At 38.1% G+C, this 27,504-nt stretch overlaps 1 protein-coding gene across 1 annotated transcript; it reads right to left on the minus strand.

The window, feature by feature from the left end:
* Nucleotides 1-2,158: 2,158 nt before the first annotated feature.
* trhr2 (thyrotropin releasing hormone receptor 2) lies at nucleotides 2,159-26,676 on the minus strand. The gene is made up of 6 exons (XM_059335619.1): nucleotides 26,570-26,676; nucleotides 16,509-17,334; nucleotides 14,968-15,100; nucleotides 14,335-14,486; nucleotides 13,100-13,226; nucleotides 2,159-4,649 (listed from the first exon to the last, which is right to left on the minus strand). The coding sequence occupies exons 2-6, from the start codon at nucleotides 16,889-16,891 to the stop codon at nucleotides 4,071-4,073; spliced, it is 1,374 nt and encodes a 457-aa protein (XP_059191602.1). The 5' UTR covers nucleotides 16,892-17,334; nucleotides 26,570-26,676; the 3' UTR covers nucleotides 2,159-4,070.
* Nucleotides 26,677-27,504: the final 828 nt, after the last annotated feature.

Here is a 27,504-nt window from a genome sequence, read left to right on the forward strand (position 1 = left end):
GTCTGATCCTTGTATGATCATGTGAGACTGATTTTCTGTATATATGTGTAACAGTTTCTTAGTGAAGGTTTGTTTTATCACACCAGCTTGCTGCATTTTCTTCAGAGACATAGCAAACCTCAACATTTTAGGAAGAAACTGCTCTTACACACTTATACCTGCAACAACTAGAAGAACCAAGAAACAGATCCCCTGCCAACACCAGAATATATAGCCTATGCGGGGTCATCAGGAGGTCACAGGGTATAGCTACTCGACCTGCACATGTGCGAGACAAAGTCATTAAGTGCTTAAATCCCTACATTATGCACCGCCTCTGGTGGTCAGGAAGGATGAAATAGAACTGAAAATGTGCAGAAATAGTAAAACGTAATCACAATTCTACTCATACTGCAACTCTGTCAACATTGCATTTACATTATGCTGTTAAGCTTGCCTTTCTCCGTCTTAAGGGAATTTAAAAGGAGAATAATGGGAGCTGAGGCAAGCAAAGAATGTTTGTACATAAAGAACTCATCATCAAAGAGACAGTCAAAACAATTCTGTTACTGTCCTTCTGAACTGTAAAGCTGCTCTAACCTGTTTTTCCCCTTTTTAGTAATCGATCAATTAACCCCACAGAGAATTATAACTAACTCTGCACTTCCCCTCAATTCTGTGGAGAATTTTGACATAATTCAGCTAATTGTTTCAGTTTACCAACTGCAAACTTTGCTTTCATCAATTTAATTTTCAGTCACAGACGACTTCTCTATTTTTAACAAGATAGCTATAGATGAGTATTCAACAGATCAATAACTTTGAGCTATAATGATTATAGCTAGATGAGTATTCAACAGATCAATAACTTTATATGACAATAATATAGCATTGTTTGCCCAAAAAATCATTAACTTCTTCTTTTGAATAGGTCTGTCAATGTGTTAGGCCATGTGCTTTGATTAAACATCAGCAGTTCAACACACAGAGCACTTTAAAAAAACAAAAAAACTTCAATATATAAATCAAGAGAAAAAATTCTGCTTACTTGATGGTAATGAAGCAAACTTTTGGGAGCATAAAAACACAAGTACATATTGTGTACTAATTATGTTTAAAAGCCAACTAGATCCAGTGGCTTCCGTGTGGACATACCTTTTAGATATCAGAGAAAAACAAGAAAGTAAAAAAACAATCCAGTCATAAGTTAGATATCACTTACAGCACTGTACATCATCATTTACAATAACTATAATGAAAGGGAAAGGAACAAGAAAATGATGGCCATATTTACATGCAGACTTTCATCAATGTTCCTGAATTTCCCCGTTATATAGATTCAGATGTTTAACTGATATGTAGATTAAAAAGAAAATCATCTTGCTAATACATCCACACACTGTCTGAGTCTTATGGGAAAGGTTTTTCACAGTCACTTTCTCACATTAGCAATGCCAGGAAGCTAATGTGACTTAATACAGTGTATACAATGTACATGTCTATGCTTAGGCGATAAAGTTTAAGCATGATATGCATTAAGCATGCTGGGACACATGATGACTGGTGTCAGTGTTCTCATCAGTTAAAGGGTAAGCAGACTTAATGGACAAGTTCATAGAAGCAAATAATTACACATTTATAAAAGTGACATATAGACACTTTACATCCGAAATATGGTAAGATAGAGCGATATAAGATTTAATTCTATGATGAAAAAGAAGCCATGCACAACTGAAAATTGATGGTTTTCAGACAAAATCAAAAATAAATAGCCAATCCAGTTGCTTACAAGATTTTAAACCTCATTGCTGTTAACTTCTTCCATACAAGTTCCCCAAAACACGGTGTACTTCTCTGCAAATGAATGGTTCAAAAGAACAATAACGACGAGTTGGGTGGTTTATAATGTATTCTTATGAAGGAAAACCACTTCCAAAACCAAGTATTTAAAGATGCCACTACAACTAAAAATAACTATGCAGAACTACACAAAAATTCCTAAAGTACAAGTAAGAATTCAGAGAATGGCCATGTTTCCCAGAGTCTGCTCAATGACAGATATTGATTTCATCTAAGTCTTTCATAAAGGTGTGCCTAGCTTAGCAAAAAGACTAGAAGCAGCTAATAACAATTGCCCTCATGGTTCCAAAACTGTATATTTATTAAATCTATATTTTTTATTTAATAAATACAGAAATGTACAATATGTAGATGTAAAAATTATGTTTGCTGCTCTCCCATGCCACGGTTAGCATGAGACATGTTCAGCTAAGAATTCCTGCTAAGCTAAGCTAGGCTACACATTAGCTGGACTCCTGTACCACACATATGGAGATAAAATGAATATCTAGCATCTCTTCTTTTCCTGGGTAAGATAGCAAAAACCAAAATGTTTAAAGTTTCTTCCCTGTAATGAAATGCCATAATGCATGCAGAACTGCACAATAAAACAGAAATTACAGAACTAAAGAATTCAAGTTATTATCAATTCATGATTAGCCTCTGGCACAGTCTCTGTATGTTTTAAACATGCAGTTGTTCAGCATCTGCTCAAAAATTATAATGTTAAATGTTTAAATAACTTTGACCCCATTTCTAAATTGTCAGTCATTTGAAAAAAAATAATAGAAAGATTTATCCTGTAGCAGTTACAGCCATTCCTCGAGATCCTGGACCCATTTCTATCAAGTTACAAAGACTTGCAACACTGGAACACCTGTTAAAGGTGACAAATGATCATGCTGACTTGGCAGAAAATGTCATCCTTGTGTTACTAGTTCTCTAGTGCGACCTTTGACACTGTTGATCATGACATCTTTTTGAAAGATCTCGAACAATGGGTTGGTATTTACGGTAAACCAACGGTTTAAGGCATATCTTAGTCAAAGGTCATTCTCAGTACCTACAGATCAGTTTTTCTCCTCTCCTACAGTTACCTATGGGGTCCCTCAGGGTTCCATCCTGGGTCCAGTTCTATTCTGCCAGCTCCCTCTAGGAAACTCAAGGACATTACAGACTGGATGGCAAATAATTTCCTTCAGCTACTTAGTATTAAAACTTTGATCCCTCTGAGTCCAGAAGCTATCTTGCAAGTGAGCTATGCAGCCAAACACCATATGGAAGTTCTGTTTCTGTACTCGCATAATATGGAAAAAGTAATCCATGTCTTCATTACACTAAGACTTGACTTTGTCAATTTCTTATAATCAAGCCTTCCCCAGTCTTCTTTGACACATCTATAGATGGTCCAAGATACAGCTGCTAGAGTGTTGACTGGTGCAAAAAAAGTAAATAATTAAATTTAGACTATGTGGATTGCTTTCAGGGCTCTTAATGGTCAAGCCTCACCTAATATTACAGACCTTACTTGCTGGCACTCCCCTATGTCTGATGGTGAATCTCTCTTAGATGTTCCACTATCAGGACTGAAACTAACCACTTGCAATTAGACACCCAATTCATACTTATGAAGGGTTCGTAAGGTTTTCTACAAAATGTGACATGTGACAAGCACCATTTTACCCTATGTCATGATCGCTGTTAAACACGTTGTTCATGCTGTAAACAGTTTTTTAAATTAAAAACAAAACAGGGTTAGGCTTAAAAACACTACTTCTGGGTCTAACTTCCAGCAACATGACAAGAAGCCTGACTGAACTCCAGAATAACTCCGGACTCACCAAAACAAACTTTATGGGATTCCTATGAATTACAGGACATTGCATTTCCTATTAAATCATACGAATCATTCATGAAGACAGTCTGAGATATCTGACCACGAATCCTTCAATCTGTGTTCATGTATATAATTCTGGTTTGTACATTGCTGTTTGATATTGTTACCATTAGAAAGTTTTCCTTGCTTGTTTTGTCTATTTCAATGTTCTTTTGTACAGCGCTTTGGTTTGCTGACGCTGTGTTTAAATGTGCTTTAGAAATAAAACAGACTTACCTACTTACTAAAATGGGTCCTGTGTAACCCACAGCTGTTTTGTCATTGAACGGAAATAGCTCAATTGAATATTTTTGTTGTTTTCTTTTCTCTCATTTCAGTGGTACCTACAGATTTATTGATATATACAAATTTACATTTACATTTCCTGCTGGTCGTTTATTGTAGGTCCATCTGATAAATTAACCGTAGTATCATTTAATGAAGGCCAAATCGACTCCTCATCACCAGATGGCGTGGTCTCAGCTGGACCCTCACTCAAAGTAGCTGAGTTGATGTCGATAGGATGGTCTGCGTTCTTGCCATTGACTGTTGCTGTCTCCTGATGACTGCTTCCGTTCTGCTTTGAATTCATAACACAGTCAGTATTCAGGAGGTCCCTCCTTGTCTTTTCATTGGTTCCATTGCTGTTGGCCTGGGAGACTCTGGGGTTTCGAATAGTGCCGAAGCCGGTCTGGATCATTGAAAGCGTCCTTTGATTTCCCTCTGGACGCTGGCAGCGGTAAAGCCCGCGAAATGCTGAGCGAAACTTCTGAGACATGGCATTGTATATCACAGGGTTTATAGCACTGTTGGCGTAGATGCATGTCCGACAAAACAGGAGGAACCAGGCATCCAGATAGGGTTTGGACACAAAAGAGTTGATCAAAACTAAAGTCCGGTAGGGCATCCACAATAGAGCAAACAAGATCACCACTACTGCCAGCATCTTTGTCACCTGTAGGGAAGAAGCAGAGATGTAGTTAATTTAAAAAAAACAATAAAGCAACTCTGATAAGAATTTCACAGACACACAATACAAAATGGTTCTGTCAAGCCCAAAAGGCGTAAGACAAACCGTACCATCAACTTTTGTTCTCTGGCAAACAGGCGAAAGAAACATTGGTCCCTGTTTATCTTTAAGGCCATTACCGGAAAAGTACCTCCATACCTAACAAGACTACTTGATTGGAATCATGGACACCATATGACACAATCAAATAATTGGTTTATTCCACAGTTCCCCATGTGCAGCCTGAACTTGGGAAGTCAGCCTTTTTTTTTAATGGCCCCACAACCTGGAATCATCTTCAACTTACACTGAGGATCAATATGCCCATAACATTTTTTCAATTTCGTAGCTTGATTACAGACTTTCCCGCAACTGTCTGCAACTGTTTTTAGCTTTGGTCATTTTAAATAGCATTTAACTTTTTTATTTTTCTTATCTATTATCTGTATTTTGAATGTGTATTCTGTACTGTTTGTAAATGTACTCGCCGTCACTGTAAATGAATGAAACCTCAGTGCCTTCCAAGTTTAAATAAATAAAGTGTGTGTTTTGATGCGCCAGCGTGTCTTTGAGTGTGCTTCCTTTCAGAAATGACACTGACATGAATTATGTTTGAAGTCAGATCTGCTAAGGTGGCTGAGGCACAGCTGATGCCGAATATACAATGTACAAAGGTCTAGCAGAAAAGAAGAAAGTGAGAATAGCCGAGTGGTTGCTAGCTAAGCTGCGAAAAAATGACTTTTTACAAACCTAAAGGAAGGAAATGTAAAACGTTATGTATTAGTTCACAAAACTGCTTTTCTGATGGAAAAGGAGAGAAAATATTGTGCTCGGAGAGTTAAAATCTGTCCCTCTTAAGGCGAATGGTTTGCATGACATCTGAAACCACAGCTGAAAAGCAGGACAGGCATTTTCAACTTCTTCTTCTTCTTCTTGTTGCTGGACAAGAGCTGTGATGTGCGTGACACAGCCCAGCTACTAATCTTCATAAAAGGAATAAACATTGGCTTTGAAATTACAGGGAGAGTACAGCTTCTGTACAGTCAAGGAAAGGGACACAAAGAAATAAGTATTTACTTGCAGAGGGAGATAAATGAATGCATGCAAAAGATGACAGTGGCAAAGGGTAATCAGTGCCACAACTGACGGATGTCCTAATTTACTTGGAAAAAATGTTGGCCTTTTGAAGAGGATGCAGGATAAAGTGACAGAGATTAACCCAGAACAGACACTATTATTTTTTAACTAGTTTTTTATGAGGAAAGGAAAGCACATCCATAAACCAACCAGGCAGACTGGTTGACTGATTATGCATTTTCCATTGACAGAATTGCCCTCATGAATGAGGATGCTGCTTTGACTGATGAAAGCTAAGATTTTCACCTTCGTAGAATTTTTACACAATTGTTCATACATTTACTGTAAATATCTGTAATATCTTATAAATACAACCTTTAGCCTGCTAAAACTGACACCATGTGATGAGAGCCATGCATACTGAGGCTACTATGCCTTATTTTGGACAAGACTATTTGACCAGTCCATTGGTCTGATATTAAGTCTGATAAATCTACCACATAAATAACACAGTTAAATAATATAACCTTGGCTACACGGTGGTGTAGTGGTTAGCACTCTTGCCTCACACTCTCGCTAGTTCGACCCCGGCCTGCGACTCTTTGGTGAAATTTGCATGTTCTCCTTGTGTCAACGTGGGTACCGGGTACTCCGAATGAAAATAACAGATAAATAACATAAACCACATTATTTGCATAAAACAACTACCCCTTTAATTGACAAAAAAAAAAATTGTTTTTGTTAATTACTAATAATCTGTGTGTGTGTGTGTGTGTGTGTGTGTGTGTGTGTGTGTGTGTGTGTGTGTGTGTGTAATAATTGCTCATTCAAATGAATCAAATTAGTATTAGCATAAATTACATCACAAAACAGAATCAACGCCTTTAACCACTGCATCTTTATCTTTTCCCACCATCCCCACATTAAATATCAGGCAGATATACCAAGTGATTTTCAGTGGTTTCTGTACATTTCTGAATGAGTACAAGTACAAGTATGTTTTAGCCCTAACTGTTGTGAGGCTGTCTGCCAGGACTGACAGACCAAGGACTGAAGTGCCCTTGAGCAAGGCACCTAACCCCCACTGTTCCTAAGTATGGTGTGTTCACTGGTGTGTAAAGGATGGGTAAAATGCAGAGGGCAAATTCACTGCTCACTGTTTCAGTGTGTGTGCAAAACTATATCTTACTCTTAATCTTATTTTGCTAGCCAGATGCAACCTACATGTTTTTCAGAAACAGATGAACAATCCTGCAGGACAAAACCCTGCTGGTGCATTAGAAAAGTATGTTGTCTTTTAACATTTTCAACATTCTTGACACAAGTATTAAGATATATGGATACTATTTTATTCCATTTTTTTTTAATTTAGTAAACAAATTCAAGTTGCAGTTTTTCTGTTTTTATGATTAATGGCATCGTAAAAGCAACACACTGCACAAAAGACCTTTTGCAGTTTTTCCCACTTACCATGAATGGGCTGATTCCATAGGGCTAACAGACTTATATTTTTGTAAAAAAAAAAAACAAGACAAGTGTGAGAGAAATGTTCAAGCAAAAAGAAAAATGCTCTGAAACTGCTTGGGTTTCTGATGGTTAATTGTCCTGAACAATACAGGTGCATCTCAATAAATTACAATATGATGGAAAAGTCCATTTCCAGTAGTTCAAGTCAAATAGCCCCAACCAAGTATTGAGTGCATATAGATGGACATACTTTTTTAGAGGCCAACATTTCCATGTTAAACATACTTTTTAAAATTGGTCTTTTTTGAGACACTGAATATTAGGTCTTCATTAAATGTAAGCCATTATCATTATAATTAGAAGAAATTAAATAAATTAAGACATGAAATGTTTCATTCTGTGTGTATCTATATAATGTGTTATTTTCACTTTTTGAATTTAACTACTAACATAAATAAACTTTCGATGCACCTGTCCCTGCATAATTTTGGCAAAACTCTTTCAAAACTGACAACATTTCCCTGAAGGACGTTTCGTAGCTGCCCGTGAAAAATGTTTCAAATGCTTTCAAGAGTCTGACAGAAAAGTGGGGTTATTTACACAAATGTGGGATCTACATCCTTTTTAATATCTGTATTTTATGTTTCACTGTTAAAAGTGTAATCTCCTAACACCTTTCTAACAGGAAAGAAAAAAACAAAAACGTGTTGGAAAAGAGGGTAATCATCTTATAATCAGGTGTGTGTTATGTTTCAGTCAATGCAGTAACAGAAACACAACATTTAAAAATATTAGGACACAAACAAGCAATTCTGACCAACAGAAATAAATGGACAGCAAGGGCTTTTAACCTCAGATGAAAAGGTATTTCAGTTTTCTTTGTGTGTATATCACCCTCAGCATGCCTTGACCCTCCTACCCACCCCACTACACCACTGGCTGGTGACCATGGTAACGGCTCGGACATTTCTGAACCCCTGCGAGAAGGGGGGGCGCAGGGGGTGTGGAACCATTCAGCCTTTAAGACTCGAGTGATTAGTCTTATCTGTTGCCAATAACATACTTCAAGCCTCACCCTGCAGCCAAGTTCTCAACTGGCTTCAGTGTGCCAGGTTGATACCAGGTATCATGCACACGCCTCCTCTCAGCAAAATGCTATTTAAGATAAGGGTCTGTGTCCATGCCCTAATCGGTGAGCCAGAAACAGCTACCTCAGGTAGTTAAAAGGAAAAAATCATAGAGGAATAGCGTTTAATTGAACACGAAGGGGGCGGAGAGGAGAACTTTCCAATTATCTCTGTGCTGCCATAATGAGACAGAAAGCATCGCGGTGACATTTTAAATATGCATATTACGACTGTAATTATGCAGAATACTTGACATTACAAACTGATCACATTTTTTTTGCTAACAAGAGCATCCTCCCAGACTGAATCCAGAATCCAATAGAAGCAGATGCCCACTGAGCCAAAGAATTTCCATCTAAGCCTCTGATTCTATTGACCAAGACCAAGCTTAACCATCTCTCCTTCCCAACATGCACTTGAGGAGATCACAGACATTTAGAGATTAAAACTATACAATCTCTTACCACACTGTATTAATCTCCAATCATAAAAGTGCCATTCTTTGGCATACACAAGTTTATCAGTCTCCTATCAGATTGAGTTTTACTATCAAACAACGAATGAAAGAGCATGAAGTGCCTATTGAAGAACTAAGAGAGTAAGATCATCTGCGGTATTAAGTGCACTTCAATGTAAATCCCAAATCACATTATGCAAATCTTCTGCTCCTACATGGAGCCCCTTGAACACAAGATTAAGATCTTCTCCCTGCTCTAGAATTCAGTCTCACCGTGCCCTGCATTCATGCCGAGACACCATGCACACACCAGGCACAGAAATAGTGTATGGGTGCAAGGGCAAGGTCAAGCAATCAAGATCTATTAAATTAAAGGCTGATTTTTTTGTCTGTGCAATCTCTGCAACTCCAAAATGCAGATGTAAATCTTCGTTGCAACCAGTGGTGGAAGAGATACTTATACGTATTCATATACGTACTAATACCACGTTGTGAAATTACTCCACTACAAGTAAAAGTCCTGCATCCGAAACTTACTTAAGTAGAAGTACAAAAGTATCAACATCAGAATGTACTTAAATTATCAAAAGTAAAGGTATTCGTAATGCAGAATGGGCCCACTCAGATTGTTTTATATGTTCTAAATATATTATTAGATTATTTGTACTGATGCATTTATATAAGCAGCGTTTTACTGCTGTCAATGTTGGGCTCATTTGAACTATTTAATATACTTTTATGTGTTTCGAACATGCGTAATAGTTTTAAGTTGATCATATTTTTATGTTAAATCTTGACCTGAAAAGTAACTAGCAACTCAGCAAAATGTAGTGGACTAGAAGTATAAAGTTGCATAAAGTGGAAATACTCAAGTAAAGTAAAAAATACCTCAAAATTGTACTTAAGGGTAAATGTACTTAGTTACATTCCACCACTGGTTGCAACATGTGAGAAGTTTTTCCCAGGCATCCAGCAGCAAAAGCACTTTCACAGCTTGGATGCGCATTAAACCTTACAGCTTGAATCATAAATAGCCTACAATACATTAGCAACTGTGTGAAAAAATATCTGGTTGTGTATATCTGGTTATCTGGCAGAGAATTATCACATGTAGTTCCTTTCAGCTTAACAGAGCATATTACAAGGAGTGTAGGAAAAGACACAGGGTCAAATGGTGTCATATCCTTGCGATACAGCGCTTGCAGAGTAAAAAATCTGGCCTGCACCTATGGAAAGGCTCAACAGGTGGTGCACAATCATATGACACCTTGGTTCTGTCAGGCTGAGCACACCCCATGAACACCATTTATTTAATAACACCTTTTATTTCTTGCGCCATCTGCCGACACCCTCCAACATCACATTTATGGTTAAACTGTGCATGTTGTATCTTGTCGGTCTGAGCCATAGACTGTATATAAATAATGGACGTAGTCACCCATTGGTTTGTGGACTGCCCGTTGGAAGCCTCGAGTTCAGCGTTATACTCGTCGCCATCTTGCGTCGCCATCTTGTTTCCGATACGGGGAGCAGACCATAATTGGACTGTGGCGGAGCGCGAGGGATCTGACGACACTGACTATATGCCTCTCTACACCGGCAACCCGACTGAGAGAAGCCGCTGCTAATTCATGTTAGCATTAATTGGAGCATTAACTGGGATATTAGTTTTGGCTAGCAAAAAAACAAAAACAAAATGTATCTTTCTTACCTCAGAAAACTGAGCAGCGACTCCTTGGAGTGTCTGTTAGAACAAACCAAACACTGAACAAGATTTTTACTGAACTCATTAAGTGAAAATACAGTGTGAAAGGGTCAAAGTTATGAGACCAAATCGGTAAACGTCCTCTTTTCTATCTATATAATGTTATATATAACTTTATTGACACGTTGCCGTGGATACGCATTGCTCTGCTTCTCTCCTGGTGACGGCTCGCCTTGTCAGTGACCTGTAGCCACGTCCCAAATCATATGATTCATTATCTTCTATTTTCTTCTAAATGGGGCCATTATTAGAACTATTGACATCAAATTGTCTTGAAGATGATTTTTTACTAGCGATTGAGACCATAATGTTGTCCTGAAAAAATCTGAGAAGTTTTCAAATTTAGCACTGAAATGAATGGGCAGATTTTTTTTGCAGCCAAACTTAGCGCCCCCTACTGGAATTTTCGGTGAATTGCAGGCTTAATGTACTTCCTGGTTGGCCTCCATGCTCAGACACGGAGATTGCCGCCTGGTCTGAGCAGTGATGCAAACCCAGAAGTGCCTTCGGCCTACATTCTTTTAAAAAACCACCAGGTGTCGCCAACGTCCGGTCCAATCCATCTCAATACAAAATGAGACTACTTCTCACTTGATTTATTATTTATACAGTCTATGTTTATTTCCTCAGAAAAAAATCGTAGCATTATGGTCTCAATCACTAGTTTCACATCTTCTTCTTCATCTCCAATACAATATAATGTTAATTGTGCAAATAATGGTCCTATTTAGAGGAAAATAGATGATAAAGCAGGGTATGATCTGGAGAGTGGCTACCTTTGATTGACAGGTCGCTAACACTTGGAGCTGTCTATCAAGAGAGAAGCAATGCAAAACAATGTTTGTCTGTATTTTTGTCTCAGAACTTTGACCATTTTACCATGGGTTTTCATTTCATGAAAGTTTATTTGAACATTCCGGTCATTTAAAAATGGCTTATTCAGCATTCGGTTGTACTTAAAGACACTCCAAGGAGCCGGCTGTTCAATTTTTAAGTAACGTACATTTTGTTTTATTGTTCACAGTTTATTTTTAGATACACCCATCTTCGCGGCTCCCCAGTCCAAATAAGGTCTTGTTTTCAAAAAACATTTTCAGAAAACAAATGGCGATGGATGTAAAGCAAGATAGCGACAGCCATAATATTTCACATGGGCAGTCCACAAATCAATGGGTGACGTCACGGTGACTACATCCATTATTCATATACAGTCTGTGGTTGTATCCCAAGAATATGAGATCATCTGACATCATGTCTTCTCCTCCTTCTACGCTCCTTGGCGTATTAGGCCTTTTCAGATTGCCAAAATTCATTTTTGGCATATCCAGATTGATTTTTAGGAAGTCTGGACAGCAAAAAAAAAACATATTAAATGTGATTTTTGCAAAGAAGCCACATTTGGGATTGCCATTCCAATTGGATTTATACAGATGCATCAGTCCAGACACTCTGATCACACATATTGGATTCAACAGCCACAGATCTTGCCAAATAAGATTAAGATTTGCTCATAAGTGCCAGGGAAATTAATTTAACCCATCCTCTTACACACCACACACCATGTTAGGGCAGCACATTACTGCACCCGGGGAGCAGTGGGGGTGTATATGCCTTGCTCAAGGGCACCTCAGCCCTGACAGTGCTGGGTTTCTCTAGCCTCTAGGCAAGCCACCTATCGTGATCTAATAAGAAAGGCTCTTATACAGCCATATCATTAATGGTGATTGATAATTGCTGGTGTTATTTTCATAAGTAATTGATAATTGCTGGTGTTATTTTCATAAGTAATTGATAATTGCTGGTGTTATTTTCATAAGTAATTGATAATTGCTGGTGTTATTTCATGCTGCTGGTGTTTGTACCATAAATATGTGGCATCCCATTGTAAAGGATTAAAATAAGGAAAAAATGCTTTGGTGAAAATTTGATACAAACATGGTAAAACCAATAAATAACTAGATCTCTGAATGGCTTTTCAATTGCTGTACAAGAATAAAATGTGTGCTCAAAACTAGTTCCTTCTGGACTAAAACGAACTCCATCTATGTGTATAAAGCTTTATAAAAGTAGATGCTTTCAACACCGGAAAGCCGCAGAGAATGTGTTCTACATCCAAAAGCATAGAGACAAAGTAGCACTGTAGCACTGCAGCAATACCATGCAACCTGGGAGGGAGATGTCTTTCTCAGTAAAAGAAAAGCCTTTGACTGCTAAGCCCGAGGAAAAGAAGCCATTACCGCCACGATTGCCTTAAGGGCCTCGTAACAGCACGGACAGAGAGCCAACAAGTAGATGCTTTTCTGGGGCAATGGATAGCAGGGACATCATCACCATGCTGTTAAGAGGTAATCGTGGCCTCTGTATTCCCAGCAGATCGCACACAGCCAAAGACGACACCCGGGGTCAAATGTTATTAAAGCTATCGCACAGAAATTACTTGACAGATAAGACAAGATGTAAGGGGTTAATGGGAAAGGGGGTAAATGTGAGATGAGGCAGAAACCTGTTTCCTGGAGGAGAGGGCGCTCTTTTGACGACCCTGGCGAGCCCCCTTCCCCGCTTCAGAGGCTTCACGGCAGCTCCGACGCAGCGTAGTGGCACTGGTGTCAGGATGCTGGTTGGGCAGAGGGCTGGAGGAACAAGCAGCATGTTAGATTTGTTGGTTGGGCTGGTTTCTTGATTATAATAAGGCGTAAGGAGGGGGTTTCGTTTGCTGTAGGGTTTCTTTATAGATCTGGAAATCCTGCAAAAAAGGCCAACTTGATAGGAGTTTTTGATTCAAACCACAAACCTTTTGATTATAACTAATGAAGGGACAACGAAGCTTCGTGAAACATTTGCTTTATTTATGGAGCCACTAGATGGCGCTCTTTGTTCAACAAAGGGCTAAAAACACACTCAATTACCATTGATAAAGACTTTTTCTAAGCCAATACCGCTATCTAGTGGATCTGTCTGTCTGTCTGTCTGTCTGTCTGTAACTGAAATTGCTGTGAGCTGGAGTGAGCTAGAAACATGAAACATGGCCCAATAACTAGCCACCTTTAACTTAGATACTTTTTGGGTTTGACTCAATCAACATTCAATTTTGCATACAGAATTGTGGGACTGCGATTTCTATTTTAAATTAGGAAGATCGTTCTCACTCTGAAGTGTCAGAGTTTGGTTGGGATTGCTCAAGACAACCTGGGTTATGGTCTCAGACTTGAATTTACACACTTTATTCTCCTTTTCGCTCTGTTTTGGTCTCCACCAAACCAAGAGAAAACTATGTGACTCTTTAGCTGCAACATTCACCAGCTAGTTAGTAACTTTGCTGTTGGGTGTTTAGTGGGTTACTACTCTTGTATCTAAATGTAGTATTAAACTAGTATGTGCCAGTCTCAAAAACTATTGGACCAATGTTTTCCGTGATGACAAATTAGTCTTTTATTTAAATCACTGGCTGGTAGTTACTTATCTCTTTTAAACTCCATGTCTCCAGTTTGTAATGCAGGCTTTTGCTTGGGAGGAAAACACACAAAAAACAACTAATTACTATCTAATGGCATCATCTGTTTGTCTGTTTTTTCTTCAAACTGGCAAATCTCCTCCAGACAAACAAAGAACTTTGTTTTGAACAACTTTTTCATTGGCTGACTACTACTCGTCATTATTAATAAACTGATATTGTTGGACTTACATTTATTAATGAATTAACAATTGTATTATTATGGTTTGAATAATCTTTTACAGTACCTGAGGTAGAGGATCCGTGCTATCAAGCCATACAACACAATGGCAAGGAGCAGCGGGATGACGTAGAAAATGGCAAAGTCGATGAGGTAGATGGGCAGGTAGAGCTCCCTTTTCACTTTGTAACCACACTGCACATGTCCATCCTGGCTGACCTGAATGTCACACAGTTAATATAGAGATGCTGAAATAAAACAGACTAATGGCTCTATTTCACATGTCAAGACATAATAATACTACTCAGAAATGGTGAAGAGCTCTTTGAAAACTCTTCACATTCCCCTGCAGTTGAACCAGCAAGCAAATCACATCAATAGTAATGACCAAAATTACAAATGTTTTATTCATCTATTCATGACTCATGTACTTACTGAAACACTATGCAGTCCATCTGAAGGGTATTGTCTATTGTCTTGATTTATATATAGCCTTAGTGTGTGTTCACATTGCAACGTAGCCATTTAGGTATACACATATTTATACAGACATACATACATACATACATACATACATATTATGGCAAATGTCACACTGTTAAAATAGGGACACAGTAATAGAATAGACTAGAGGCTCTACGCTGACATGAGTTAATACTACACTCAAATGGCAAAGACGTCTTTAACATATATATCTAACCTGAATGTCCACCAGGAAAAACCACAGCATGCAGTAGACACAGGTGAAGATCCAAACCCCGGCAATGATGCGCTTGGCCCGGGACACTGTGCACACTGTGTGAGCCTTCATTGGATGGCAGATAGCTATGTACCTGCATGCACAGAGGAAATAAAGTGTTCAATTTTAAGATTTTAACGTTGTAAGTGGAGAACATTGTGTTTTTCTGTGAAATGTAACCGTTTGTGTCATGTTATAAGTGATCCGAAATATAAAAAGGTCTGACCTAAAGATGACTCAAGTCATTTTCAAAGGGATGCCACATTGACGAGGCTATACAAGGTTGTTGTTTTTTTTCCTATTTATGCACTTAAAACACAAATTTCCAAATTGTAATATACAACTTGACTCTGTTGTGTCATGCAATTTATTTATTTATCTTTGGTGTGATTTGTCCATATAGCTATAGCCATGTTTATTTAAATTACTTTGTGAAATAAATAGAGAAATGATTGCCTGAAAAATGTGGTATATATTCAGAAAACTAAAACATGCCAGCATGCTTTAGGATATGTTTGCAAGTAAATTATAATTTCTTAAAGTGGTGATTTACAGGTCAAAAGCGGCAAATTCTGGGCCTGAACAGTTCTTGCATGGCCAGACCAGAACCCCACAGCGCTATGGCAGCACTGGAGGAAGGCCTGGCTGCAACAATTATCATTCCAGGACAACTTGTCTGTGTTACTTTAAACCAATCACAATCGTCTTTGCCGGTGCTAAACCCCAGATATGGTGATCGTTCGATTGGAAACTAGATAGTGGAGACAGTGGAAGTGGAGGTGAATTTCATACAAGTAGACAGCAGGCTCATCCTCAGTCTGTTGTTCAGACTACCTGAAAAGTGAAGCCATTGCGGAAGTGCCTTGAACCTGTATTCTTTCTAATGGCCAGCAGGGGGTGACTTCTCTGGTTGTATGAAAGTCAAAAGGAAAATTACCCTACTTCTCACTTGAGTTTATGTCAAAGGGCCTGTTAACCTAAATATTAAATCATTTTATAAGATAGATAGATGGATGGATGATGGGTGGGTGGATGGATGGACAAATGGAGCATGCATTGTTTCTGTGACCTGTACACAGTCAGGACAGACAACAGTAGTATCTGTAAACAGATTTTGGTTCGCTCATGGGTGAGACATACCGCAAACATCTAAAGAATATTCTTTTAGCCAAGACTTCCAAATGTCATTTGACCTGTAAATCACCAAATTGTGCGAATAACCATATAAAAACATTGGTAGAGTTCTTGAACATCAATTGTCACCAATGTGTTGGCAGGGATTTCTGTAAAAAAATAATATTAATATTAATCGAGATCATAATTTCAGACGCCATTACTCTCTCCCTCACATAGTTCACCTCATTCACAATAATACAATAAGGTTATTAAAGGACAAAGCATTCTCCAGTAAAAGTAAACTGAATGCCAATAACAACTCAAAAGCAAAATCGAGAAAAAGCTGTACTGAGAGCAGTTGTAGTTGTTTGTTTGTCCATTATTACCTCTCCACGGTGAAAGCAGTGATGGAGCAGGATGACACGTTGATGCCCAGGTACTGAAGGTAGGTGATCCCCAGGCAGCCAGCATGGCCAAAAACCCATGTGCCCGTCAGACTGTCCGCCACATTGGGCAGCCCCGCCGCCACTAGCACTGTCAAGTCAGCAAAAGCCAGGCTGACAAGATAACAGTTTGTGGGTGTCCTCATGTGGCGCGTGGTGAAGACTACAAGGACCACCATGATGTTCCCCACAATACCCACACCACACACCAGCAGGACCAGAAACACTGACACTGTCTTGTACTCCAACGACTCAGAGACAGCATTGCCAGGATTCAGAGAGATGTTAGTTGGGGTGTCGATTCTGGAGCTTACGTTGTCGGTCATATCTACTAGCAGCTGGTCTTTCAACCTCCAAGTGTTTGTTAATCACAGGTTACGTTCATTTGATTAAAGTGGTGAGGGGCATGACTTTGAAATGTTGCTTTGTTTGTTGTCCTTCATCTAGAGCATTATCTCTCATTTAAAGCCAGTCCAGTTCAAAGTAGCATATAATAGTGCCTTTTGTGAAGCTTTAGCATCTCACAGGTTTGATTGAGTTATCCCTACAGAGCAAGAAACAGCTACAACTTTGCTTCTTGAAAGTTTTGATCACTCAGGTGAAAAAAGCACTGTGCTTGTTTTCTTGTCTTTGATATTTCCTTCTGTCTGTTTCACCTTCACTGACCCCTTTCTATTTTCCCAAAACTATTTAACCAAAAAGGTGTAGAAGAATAACACGATGGTATAATAGGATCCCAGGTCTTCCATTCAGGCCCCCATTGAGTCACCTGGAAATAGAAAATGAGTTCAGTTAATTGGACAAACAGGGAATTGAATTAACATAACCCTAGAATTGGATTTGGACATTAATATGTCAATGTCAAACACAAATTAACACATAACACATTCTCTCTGTGACTCCCTCTGGTATCTGCAACTCTCGTAGAATCAGTTAATAAATGCTGCTTGGAGGTAAAGGTGCTATAAAAGATAAATTAAATGGGGAAACACGAAAGCGAGTCGTGGGTTTAAAATAGCAATGACTTGAGATGGTAAAAAGATCAGCAGTAAACCAGTATTCTGGAGTATTTTTTCCAGATTATGGTATATCTTGTGCGCAAAATTGAGATTTTGTCCTGATGGAGTAAATCCCATAGAGGGTTTTCATATAGGCCTACCCCTTTTTGACCAAAGCAGTTAGGGTCGGTTCAGAGCCGGTGCTGGTTCACATTTGGTTCAACTTGCAACTTCAACTTGTTAGCCTGATAACAAGCTAGCTTGATAACTAGCTAGCTCACCCATATCAATCACATTGCATTTAAACAAATCAAATAAATGAATGATACACAGTTTAGTTGGTATCTCTCAATGGGCCAGGTTGGTCACTGTGGAGCCTGTTTTCCCAGCCAAGAGCCAGTTCTTTGGTGGTGGAAAACCAAAGAACCATTCGCAATTGGGCACTGGCTGAGAACCAGCTCTGGTCGAAAAGCCCTTAAAGAGTGTTGTAACATTGCACTGATTCCCTCAGCCTACAGATTTTTCCATTGGATTTTGGATTATTGCAGAAAATAAGCTCTGTAGCAAACAAAAACATTTCTGATTCTTTCCAACTTCATGAATTTTGAAGCATAAGAGCAATTACAAGGAGTAAAAAGATAACATTATGCTATAAACAACCTACACAACGGTCGCATGACTACAACGAGACCACAACTAAGCTGACATAACGTCCATGACAACCTCTGTATTTTCATTTAGCCACAACCATTTTTTTAAGATGCGTAAAAGTAAAAAAATTCAGGAGGAAGTAATTACTGACATATTTTGTGTCATAGAACATAATGTGAAAATCTCTTAAAGTTGAGGTAACCTCAAAATTGCCATAATTCTTATCAAAGATACAGTCTGTGTCTTGTCATAGTTGGGCGGCATGTCAGCGTGGGGGAAAACAGTCCTTTATTCTCCCTGCCTAGAAATACCGGGAAAACTGATTAGCCACCATGCTAGCAGCAATGATAACCATGGCAATCTTCTTCTTCTTGCAGATTGTCATGTTAATAGAAATACAGTTATTACAAGTTAAAATCTGAGGTATAAACTGACTCTGTGACAGCTGGAGGCCTGACGTTAGCTAGTTAGCTGTCCCCATGAAGTGCACAGCTGAGTTGCGAATGCATCGCTCATTAAGGAAACAAGAACAAGCTATAATTAATGATAACATGAGCTTTTTGACTCAGTGGATTTTAATTTATATTTTCATTTAAAAACAGTATTTCCCATCCCTTTTTTTATTCCCATTTTCGATAGACATGATTAACTTTTAATAATATCAGTACCCTACTGGCATTACACGCCATTTGCCTTTATTTTGACAATGTGCTACACCACACAGAGATTCAGGCTACACACATCCTGACACAACCTTCTATCTTTAAATGTTGTAATGTATAAAACTCTAACACTTGATATTTAAGTTTATTTGACATGTAGCAAGCCACACAGCAACTCTTTTGTCCCCCACTACGTAAAAATATGTGACGTATGATGGTGTTCCCATAAACACTGAATGTATCTATGTCATGTGAACACTACCATTAGATCTGGAGATATCTTACACACAAAATCTGTTAATGTCAAGTCATGCTGCAATTCTTAGATTGTATTGGTTTTCCATTCACAACCTAGAGAATTTGTCTTAACTGTGGTTCAGATTTTTTTTAAGTGGACATAAAACAACTTTCATTATCCATCTGAAATATTTTTCTTTTCGTGGTATCTAATTTTTTCTTTTAAAGTGGATCATGGCAGTGTGTAAGCACGCTGACCACAGGGGAACGAAGTTAGCGAAGCCACTGCAACAAAAAACTGCATGCTAGCGACGTTTACATTTATTTAACAACTTGTAAATGCACTTCCTTACATGGATAAAACACACAACTTAAGCTACAGCCTGCCAAAATACAAAGCGCCGCTACATGTTGAAAGCTGTAACTATGCTGGCTAAGTTAACCTGTAGCCATTTTTGTAAACTATGTTTATACAGCTCTATTTTTTTTAATGTTTTGCCTATTATCTAGACTCCTCGACACTTTTGTGTTCTCATCGTTTTCTAATTGCTTTTATCACAATTCGCGTTTTTTTGATGGATTTTCTATGTTGTATGCTGATTTTAGACCAGTTTTCAAAGCTAATGTTGAGGCAAATTGTGCTGTTATTAGCTATGAGGTAATCTCAGTCCAAAGGAAACTATTTTAAGCTGTGAAACTGTGTTGAGCAACAATCCAGCTTCTCATTGCTGTCTGTCACTAATTACCACATTGTCTATCACCGCCATTTCTATTCAGTTTGACAAATCCAATGAGTATCTTTCAAAATTCCATCATTGTGTAACTATCCATCCATTGCTGGAAAGACATAATTTTGCACTGCAATGTTTAAAGATACCCCTTTAAATTTTCTAACTCATACTGCAGCCTCATATGAGTTTAGGCTGAATGTCAGACTGCAACTGTACAAAGAATTAAGACTGATATTGCATGCCGGAGGATTCGCTTAATGGCCTACGTGAAGTAGTGGAATAAATGATTACAGCAGCGAATAACTCATAGGCATATGTATTGTTACAGGTGATTAAGCCTGTTCGCCTGATTTAACAGACATTGCTTCAGTTAATGCTGAGAATGTCTCATTTCACTGGGAGTGTGTTTTCCTCAATTCCTCTTTTCTTTTCCTTTTCTGTGCATGCAAGCGAGGGGAATGTGGATGAAATAAAGGGACATGACATGTACCCTTTGTCAAAGATACAAATGTTGGAGAAGGGCATATTTTTGACCTGATAGTGGTGCTACAGTAAAGGTCAGGGGAGTCACCAAAAACTCTTAGAATCAGCATTTGGATAGTAGTAAAAGAATGTAATAAAATAGATCTTGTTCTGGAACATTGGACATACCTACAGATAGAAAGCTGTAAATAACAGAAACATAATAAACTGAAGATTAACAGATCTCAGTTTAGGAGCCAGGCCTCAAACCGCTCCTGGTGAAGCTTTAACAACATCCAATGTGGATATATATTCAAATGAGCCATCCGGGTGCATGCAGTGTGACAAATAACCCCTAATGAACATCCTAGTAAACACACTCCATGAGTCCATTAAGATCATTTTAACATAATATTTCGACAAAACACACGAATGAGCATAGTGTTTATTCTCCCTTCATTATGCACTTATGATGCCTCCTAGTGCATTTCTGATAAAGTTACAGCCACATTCCTAAAACCCTGCAGAGCAGAAGAATTTCTGATTCAAGCTGCTTTCATAAACTATAACTTAAATAATTTTGAGGTTATCAGAAGACAACGTGTGAAGCCTGAGGTTTGTTTTGAGGTTTCATATTCCGCCTGAAAGCTAATTAACTTGTGCGCAACACTGTGAAACTCTACAAGGCATCTGTTGCTCTTTACTCTTCTCCCAGCCCAGTCACACACACATATTGGACCTGCCCTCCTGAGGGCTGTCTAACCTATAAATTGAGGTTGAAATGAAATGAAAAGTAATTTAGTTGCACTATTGTGCCATCAATCAGACTGCATCCGCTCTCTATGCCATTACACACGCTTATACACAGCTGATCTTCTGCACAGTTCTGACTATTCAGCATGCTCGGCAACACTGTTTAGTTGGAATACTTCCTGCTGTACTTTTCAATGTTGGAAATTAATTAAGCAGAGGAGACAACTTCCAGATCTCTTCAAGCTTTACATGAACATATACATAGTGATGTATTTTTGTCTTACAGAAATAGACATCCACTTCCTTGCCAAGAGTTTATATCAAACACGTATCTGTACCATAAAGAATGAATGACACGTCTCCACTTCCTTCCCCATACAACATTAAAACCTAAATATCCTGTGACTCAATGCATCAAGATGTTTTGGCTCACTAATGGGGACTGTGAAGCCCTTTGGGAAAAATCTGTGATTTGTGATTTTGGGCTATATAAATAAAATTGATTTGATTTGATTTGATTTTCATGTTGTCCATTATATACAGTCTATGATCTGTACAACTGATGTCAAGCTACAGTTGGCAGTCGATAGGCTTAGCTTAATTTAGCTCAAAGACAGGAAGCATGGTAAAAGCTAGCTCTGGCCTGTCCTAACATAAGAAATAAAAAATTGCCAACCAGCATCTGTAAAGCTCACTCATTTCATGTCATTGCTAATTTTTTTATTCTTCACATTATTTCATCGAGGTTGCTAGACAACCAGCGGAACACAAAGCCAAGAAATATTGTCCCGTAACCCCTTGTAAAACAATAACCTGCTGTTTTACATCTGGATTTTGCACTGAATGAAAAACAAGGCATCTGTGGCTAACTAACACACTGATTTGTTTAATCCATACACAAACCTGTAAAACCACATTATTATTTCAGTTTGGGGTTTGAAAGCCAGATATGAGGCATGACATGTTAATAAGGGAGCTTTAGAGTTGATTGTAGGCAGATGGTTAACATTGGACACAGCAGTTGGCCTGTTTCCATTTTTTTAATAAGTAAAGATTACCATCTCCTGGCTGTACAATACAAACATTAGAGTGGTATCAATCTGTGTTGGCATTGAACTGTGAACCAAGCAGGTTGCAACACTACAAAATTAGTGAAGCCACTTATTGTTGTTTGACGACACACAACCTGGTCTCCTCAATCTGCATACAAATAACACTTTACACTTTCAAATTCTGTGCAATGTATACACCAAAATCCAATTTTGCGTGTATATATTGTAATGCAGAGGAGCAGAAAAAAAAGGCTGCAGTTTCATTAAATTTACGCTAGAAAATCACTTCTCTAGGTTTTGGGCAAAAAAAATCCTGGTTGGCCGGTTTTAAAAGTAAATAAATGCATTTAAATTACAGAAGTGAAGTAATTACAAGGAAAACGTGACTACTGGAAGTGACATAGTTACGTATAAACGTGATGTACGATAGTGATGTTTGAAGAACCTGGTCTCACAGGAATCCGTGAAATAGCCACGGATTTGCTTAACTCAAAATCCGTGGAATAGCCACGGAATAACTCAAATTTCCGTGAAACTGACACGGATTTCGCTACAATGCAAGTTAATGATTTGATGTTAATGAGTCATATCCCGTGGCTATTCCATGGATATTTTTTCCGATTGGTTTGTTCCAAGTCACGTGACTTTCAAGGTCCCGGCGGTCAGAACAGAAAACATGGCGGACAGTTCTCTCATTTTTAGTGAAAAAAATCAATATTTTGACTTAGTTTCTGCATAAAAATGGATTTTGATTACATTTCTAGCGAGAAATATATGTTTTATTTTCTAAATATTCACTCAGTGAATGTACATAATCACTTTGTATGTTGGAATAGCCACGGGATATGACTGTCATTAACTTGCATTGTAGCGAAATCTGTGTCAGTTTCACGGAAATTTGAGTAATTCCGTGGCTATTCCACGGATTTTGAGTTAAGCAAATCTGTGGCTATTTCAAGGATTCCTGTGAGACCATGTTGTGTTTGAATCACATCGTTAACTTTTGTTTTCACATGGGACACAGATGCCATTCTCCTGAGTTAAAGTCCTGAGTTTGTTTGACCCATCCACCACCCTCCCACTCTCTCTAAGTCTCCATGGGGACGGATTGGCGTATCATATCATATGCATGCAAAATTTGCACGTAATTTGAAGGTCTAAAGTTGTGTTATTTGTATGCAGATTGGTGAACTTTAGACCAAAGCTTAAACTAACTTAAATAGGCTAAATGTTGTACATTTATATGTGTAAAATGGCCCACCTGTCATAAACAATTGCATGTCACCACACAGCACAGGGAGAGCACTGTTTTTGGATCCTTGTTGGAAGTTGCTTTTCAGTGCATTATGTGAAAAAGTCCACTGCCTCTAAAAGTACAATTTGAAGTAAGATTTGGTCTCACTTTCACTGAGCTATGGACCGCCAACCTCCAAGTTTAAGTTTTGTCTCATTTCCTTCATATCCTTGCTTCAGTTCTAAATTGCATTCATTGAATTCAGTCTTCAAACTTGACAATATAAGAAATCCTGACTCTCATTAAAAGGCTCCACTATTTCCTGTCTGAGTTGAATTCAGGTCCTGCATTCCCTCTCGGGATACAGTGATTACAGATATCTGGTCCTTTTTAAAGTAGCAAACTCGAGGTCACCAGACGAGCTGGGAAATGCTGACAGAGAAGGAGAGTAGCTTACCTCCAGCAATTACAATTGAGCTGATTTTGAGCTAGTGGCTATCCAGACATTTTCAACCAAATTGGAGCACTAATTATGCATGGGGGGGCATGGATAGCATTAATTTACCATTTGTACTCATATCTACTTTAAAGTTGTTGCACTCGACATTCAGAACATTAATAAAGCAGTAAACATATCTTCTGCTGGGTAAAGATTGTACAGTAATGGCATACTAACCAGAGAGTGAAGTCACACTCCCTCCTTGTGTGCTGTAATCCTAGACGGTCCACGTTAGTGCATGTGAATACCCGTTGCTTTAAAAAGTGAGCATCTATTTGTGACAAGATGAGGATGAGAAAGAGAGCCGCGTGGAGGCAACCCCTGCTCAGACTCTGAACCACAGATATGCTCTGAATGTCGTGTACAGATCGGCAGAGGTAGTAGGGGGACGGATGCACACAGCTCTCCTTGCGTTTGTGTGATAGAAAGTTCAAATTGAGTTCAAATTGATTCGAAATCAGTTGAGCACAGATGCTGTTTATGCACTCTATGATATTGTCTCATCTCTCATCCTCTGCCATAACCTGGTCTCAGGCAAGTAATACAGTGCAATGATGCAACCACTTCACCAACTATGTAAAGAAACACAACATTCCTATCACACTTGAAATATTCGCAAGAATTATAATTTTCTGGGTTGTTTTTTTTTTGTCCATGGCCAATATGTTTATTATACAGGATCTTCCACAACCTTGCACCGCCACTATTGAAACAATTCGTAACAAATCGCAATACGGTAACAAGGTCAACAAGAGGGGACTGTTGTGTCCAATGTCCATCCACTAAGTTCAGCCAGAAACGTTTAATCTTCAGTTAAAAAAGTAAATATGGTGTTTTATTGTGTATGGCATTGTATAAAATGTAGGGTAGTATTCTGTGTCTAACTAAAGAAACAGATTCAAGCTGACCAAATTAATTTGATTATTTTGTAAATGTACTGACATGCGTGTTGTTCTATTAGAATTTGGACAGACTGTTTTAAATAATTGATTATTGGTTTTAATTCCATACTCAGAATTAAATGTTACAGTTGACTTCCACACATGGACTGCAGATGTTTTGTTAGTCCCTTTCCTTTTTCTTCTTCCTGTGTTTATTGGTGGTTTGCAAACCACCTTACAGGCGTATGACCACCACAAAGTTGGTCGGAGTCTCTACAACTAATTTACTGTTTCTCTCAAAGTACAATAAACACAGGAGTCAAGTGCGACACCTAGTGGTAAAATTCCAGTCAGATCTGGTTTTGTTTAATATACACCTTTAAGGACTACCAGTGCAGTATGCAGTGTTTCCCCTATATTCACCTCTGCTGTAGAATTATAAACACCTTTGCTGCAAAATTCCACGTGATCAATAGTATCCTCTGCTCACATGTTTCACCAAGTGCAGGGCTTACAGCCGAAATAAGCTAAATGGGGGCATGTCTGCCGCAACATGTCCATTATAATCAGTCATGGTGAAATGCACTTCTGTGTCATGTAAACAAACCATGTACCTGCAGTGCACTCAAGATCAGACTGAAGATAGAACCACTTAAAAGATGGGTGGCTATAGCCACATGTGATTATTCTGACTTTACAGAAAACACACATTTTATATTGTGATATATAATGGAAATTACATACAATACAGCCAACAGCAAATTGGTTCCGATATTAACAGAGGTCATTTACATTGATAAGACAATGGCAAAAACTTTAAATTCCTTGGTGAAATACCTTCCAGCCACCTATTTAGGTTGTTGTAGTTAAATGTGGCGGTAACATGTAGATGACTTGGTTTAATTACACAAATCAGTCATTCCTGTCCACTGCGACACTTTCAAAGAGAGACAGTGGAAAAGCAACAACCCGTCCAACAAAAGTTGCAGTGTGCAATGCAGTGAAACTGACTAGGTTGCAGATGCCTGTGTTGCTTTCACATTAATTTGGCAATTTAATTTGGAACGCGGTTAACACACCAGTCATATCTTTTTTTAATGAGAACTCTATTCCTGCCATTTGCTCCTGGTGTTCTTCATCACTCTTTTGGAAAAAGGAAATAATGTGATAAGCAGGTAAACAAGCTCTTTATCTAAAAAATCCTCTGCGGAGGATCTTAATTATGCGGATGTGAAGAGTGGTTCATGTGGGTTCAAAAAGTAATTAAGTAAACAAGTGTTTTTTTTAGTTTAGCTCATTCCAAAACTAAAATAAGTAAGCCTTGACAGAGCTAATCATACATGTAGTTTAAGATAATTAGGTGGCACCTGGGATGGCCTATTGGATTTCAGGGCCACCCTTAGCCACTAACTACACATACCCCTGCGTTGAAAAAGCTCCAAATCTATAACTGCTCCCCTGCACAGTGGCCATTAGTAAACAGCAGTGAGTCATAGGTGTAACAGGTAAAGTGCTATAAATTAAAGCACTAAAGAGAATGAAGCAGCCACTGATAGTTTTACAACACTATTCTGAAAAAATATCTACAAATTATGTAAAAAATAAAAATAAAAAAGTTTATTGATCTCCTTTCATTTGCTCCTGTTAAATAAATATATTTTATATAGTTTTTGGTTTTACATTTAAGACACTGTAAATGTATAGATGACATCACTGTCAGTATGGCATGAGTTGAATTTTGATCTATGACAATAATGACAATAAGAGTGATTCAGAGTTCGACATTTATTGTAAACTTCTTATTCTATAATTACTAATTTAGAGAAGAAAATGAAATAATTTACCTTTTGCATCTGTGCATCATTCCTAGCCTAATCCAGAATCTCTCTTCAAGGCTGCATCTCTCTTCACAAAATAAAAAGCGTTATTTTTTTCCCCACTGAGTGGCTCGTGTCAGTCGCTGGTTAAAGCCATGCTGTTCTCTACATACTGTACTACACAGTTCCCTGCTTCTTAATGAGCTCCGTCACCCTCAGACATACTCACGAGGGAAACGGCGCTTGTGCCTTCAAAATAAAAGCGCAATGCTTATTTTAGAATTGGCCAATGTCAGGTTTTCAGAAGTTGTTTATCCACGGAACAACATTAAGATACAAAGGCTATAGGGGGTGTTTGCGTCATGCTCATTACGGAATGAACATATATGGTTTCATTATAATTAGTGTGCTGCCATGATAGGTCAATAATTTGATAAAAACCTCCCTATTAGGCTATAGGACAAAGAAGAAACTAATGGCCGAGCTTATATTATATTATTATAGTTTTATTTTTGTAGGTAGATGGATCCATCTGTTTAACACAACTTGCTTGATAAATATTACTAAATAAATAAAATTCATAATAAGTTATATACTCACCTACATACTTTTATTTACAGTTGTCCCTGATTAATAAATTCCACTTTGGTACAATACGGACTTTAAAGATATAATATAGAAAAAAAACCTATAATGATAGATAAATAAAACAGGAACAGGAAAACAAAGAAAAAAGGGTGTACACAACTTATTATACCAATATATAAACAAACTGTATGAAATGATATTTGTGATAATTAGAATAATGACCTTGTGCAGTTACTGTGATTTAAATGAGTTTAAGGGGAAATCTGTAAAATATGGTACACCTGTCTTTATGTGTATATATATGGGTTTGTGTGTGTAAGGGAGAGAAGAAGAAAAAATAAGCATAATAATGCATAATGCTTGTCTGGATCGGT

Source organism: Centropristis striata, chromosome 6, assembly GCF_030273125.1.
Source record: "Centropristis striata isolate RG_2023a ecotype Rhode Island chromosome 6, C.striata_1.0, whole genome shotgun sequence".
NCBI lineage: Eukaryota > Metazoa > Chordata > Actinopteri > Perciformes > Serranidae > Centropristis > Centropristis striata.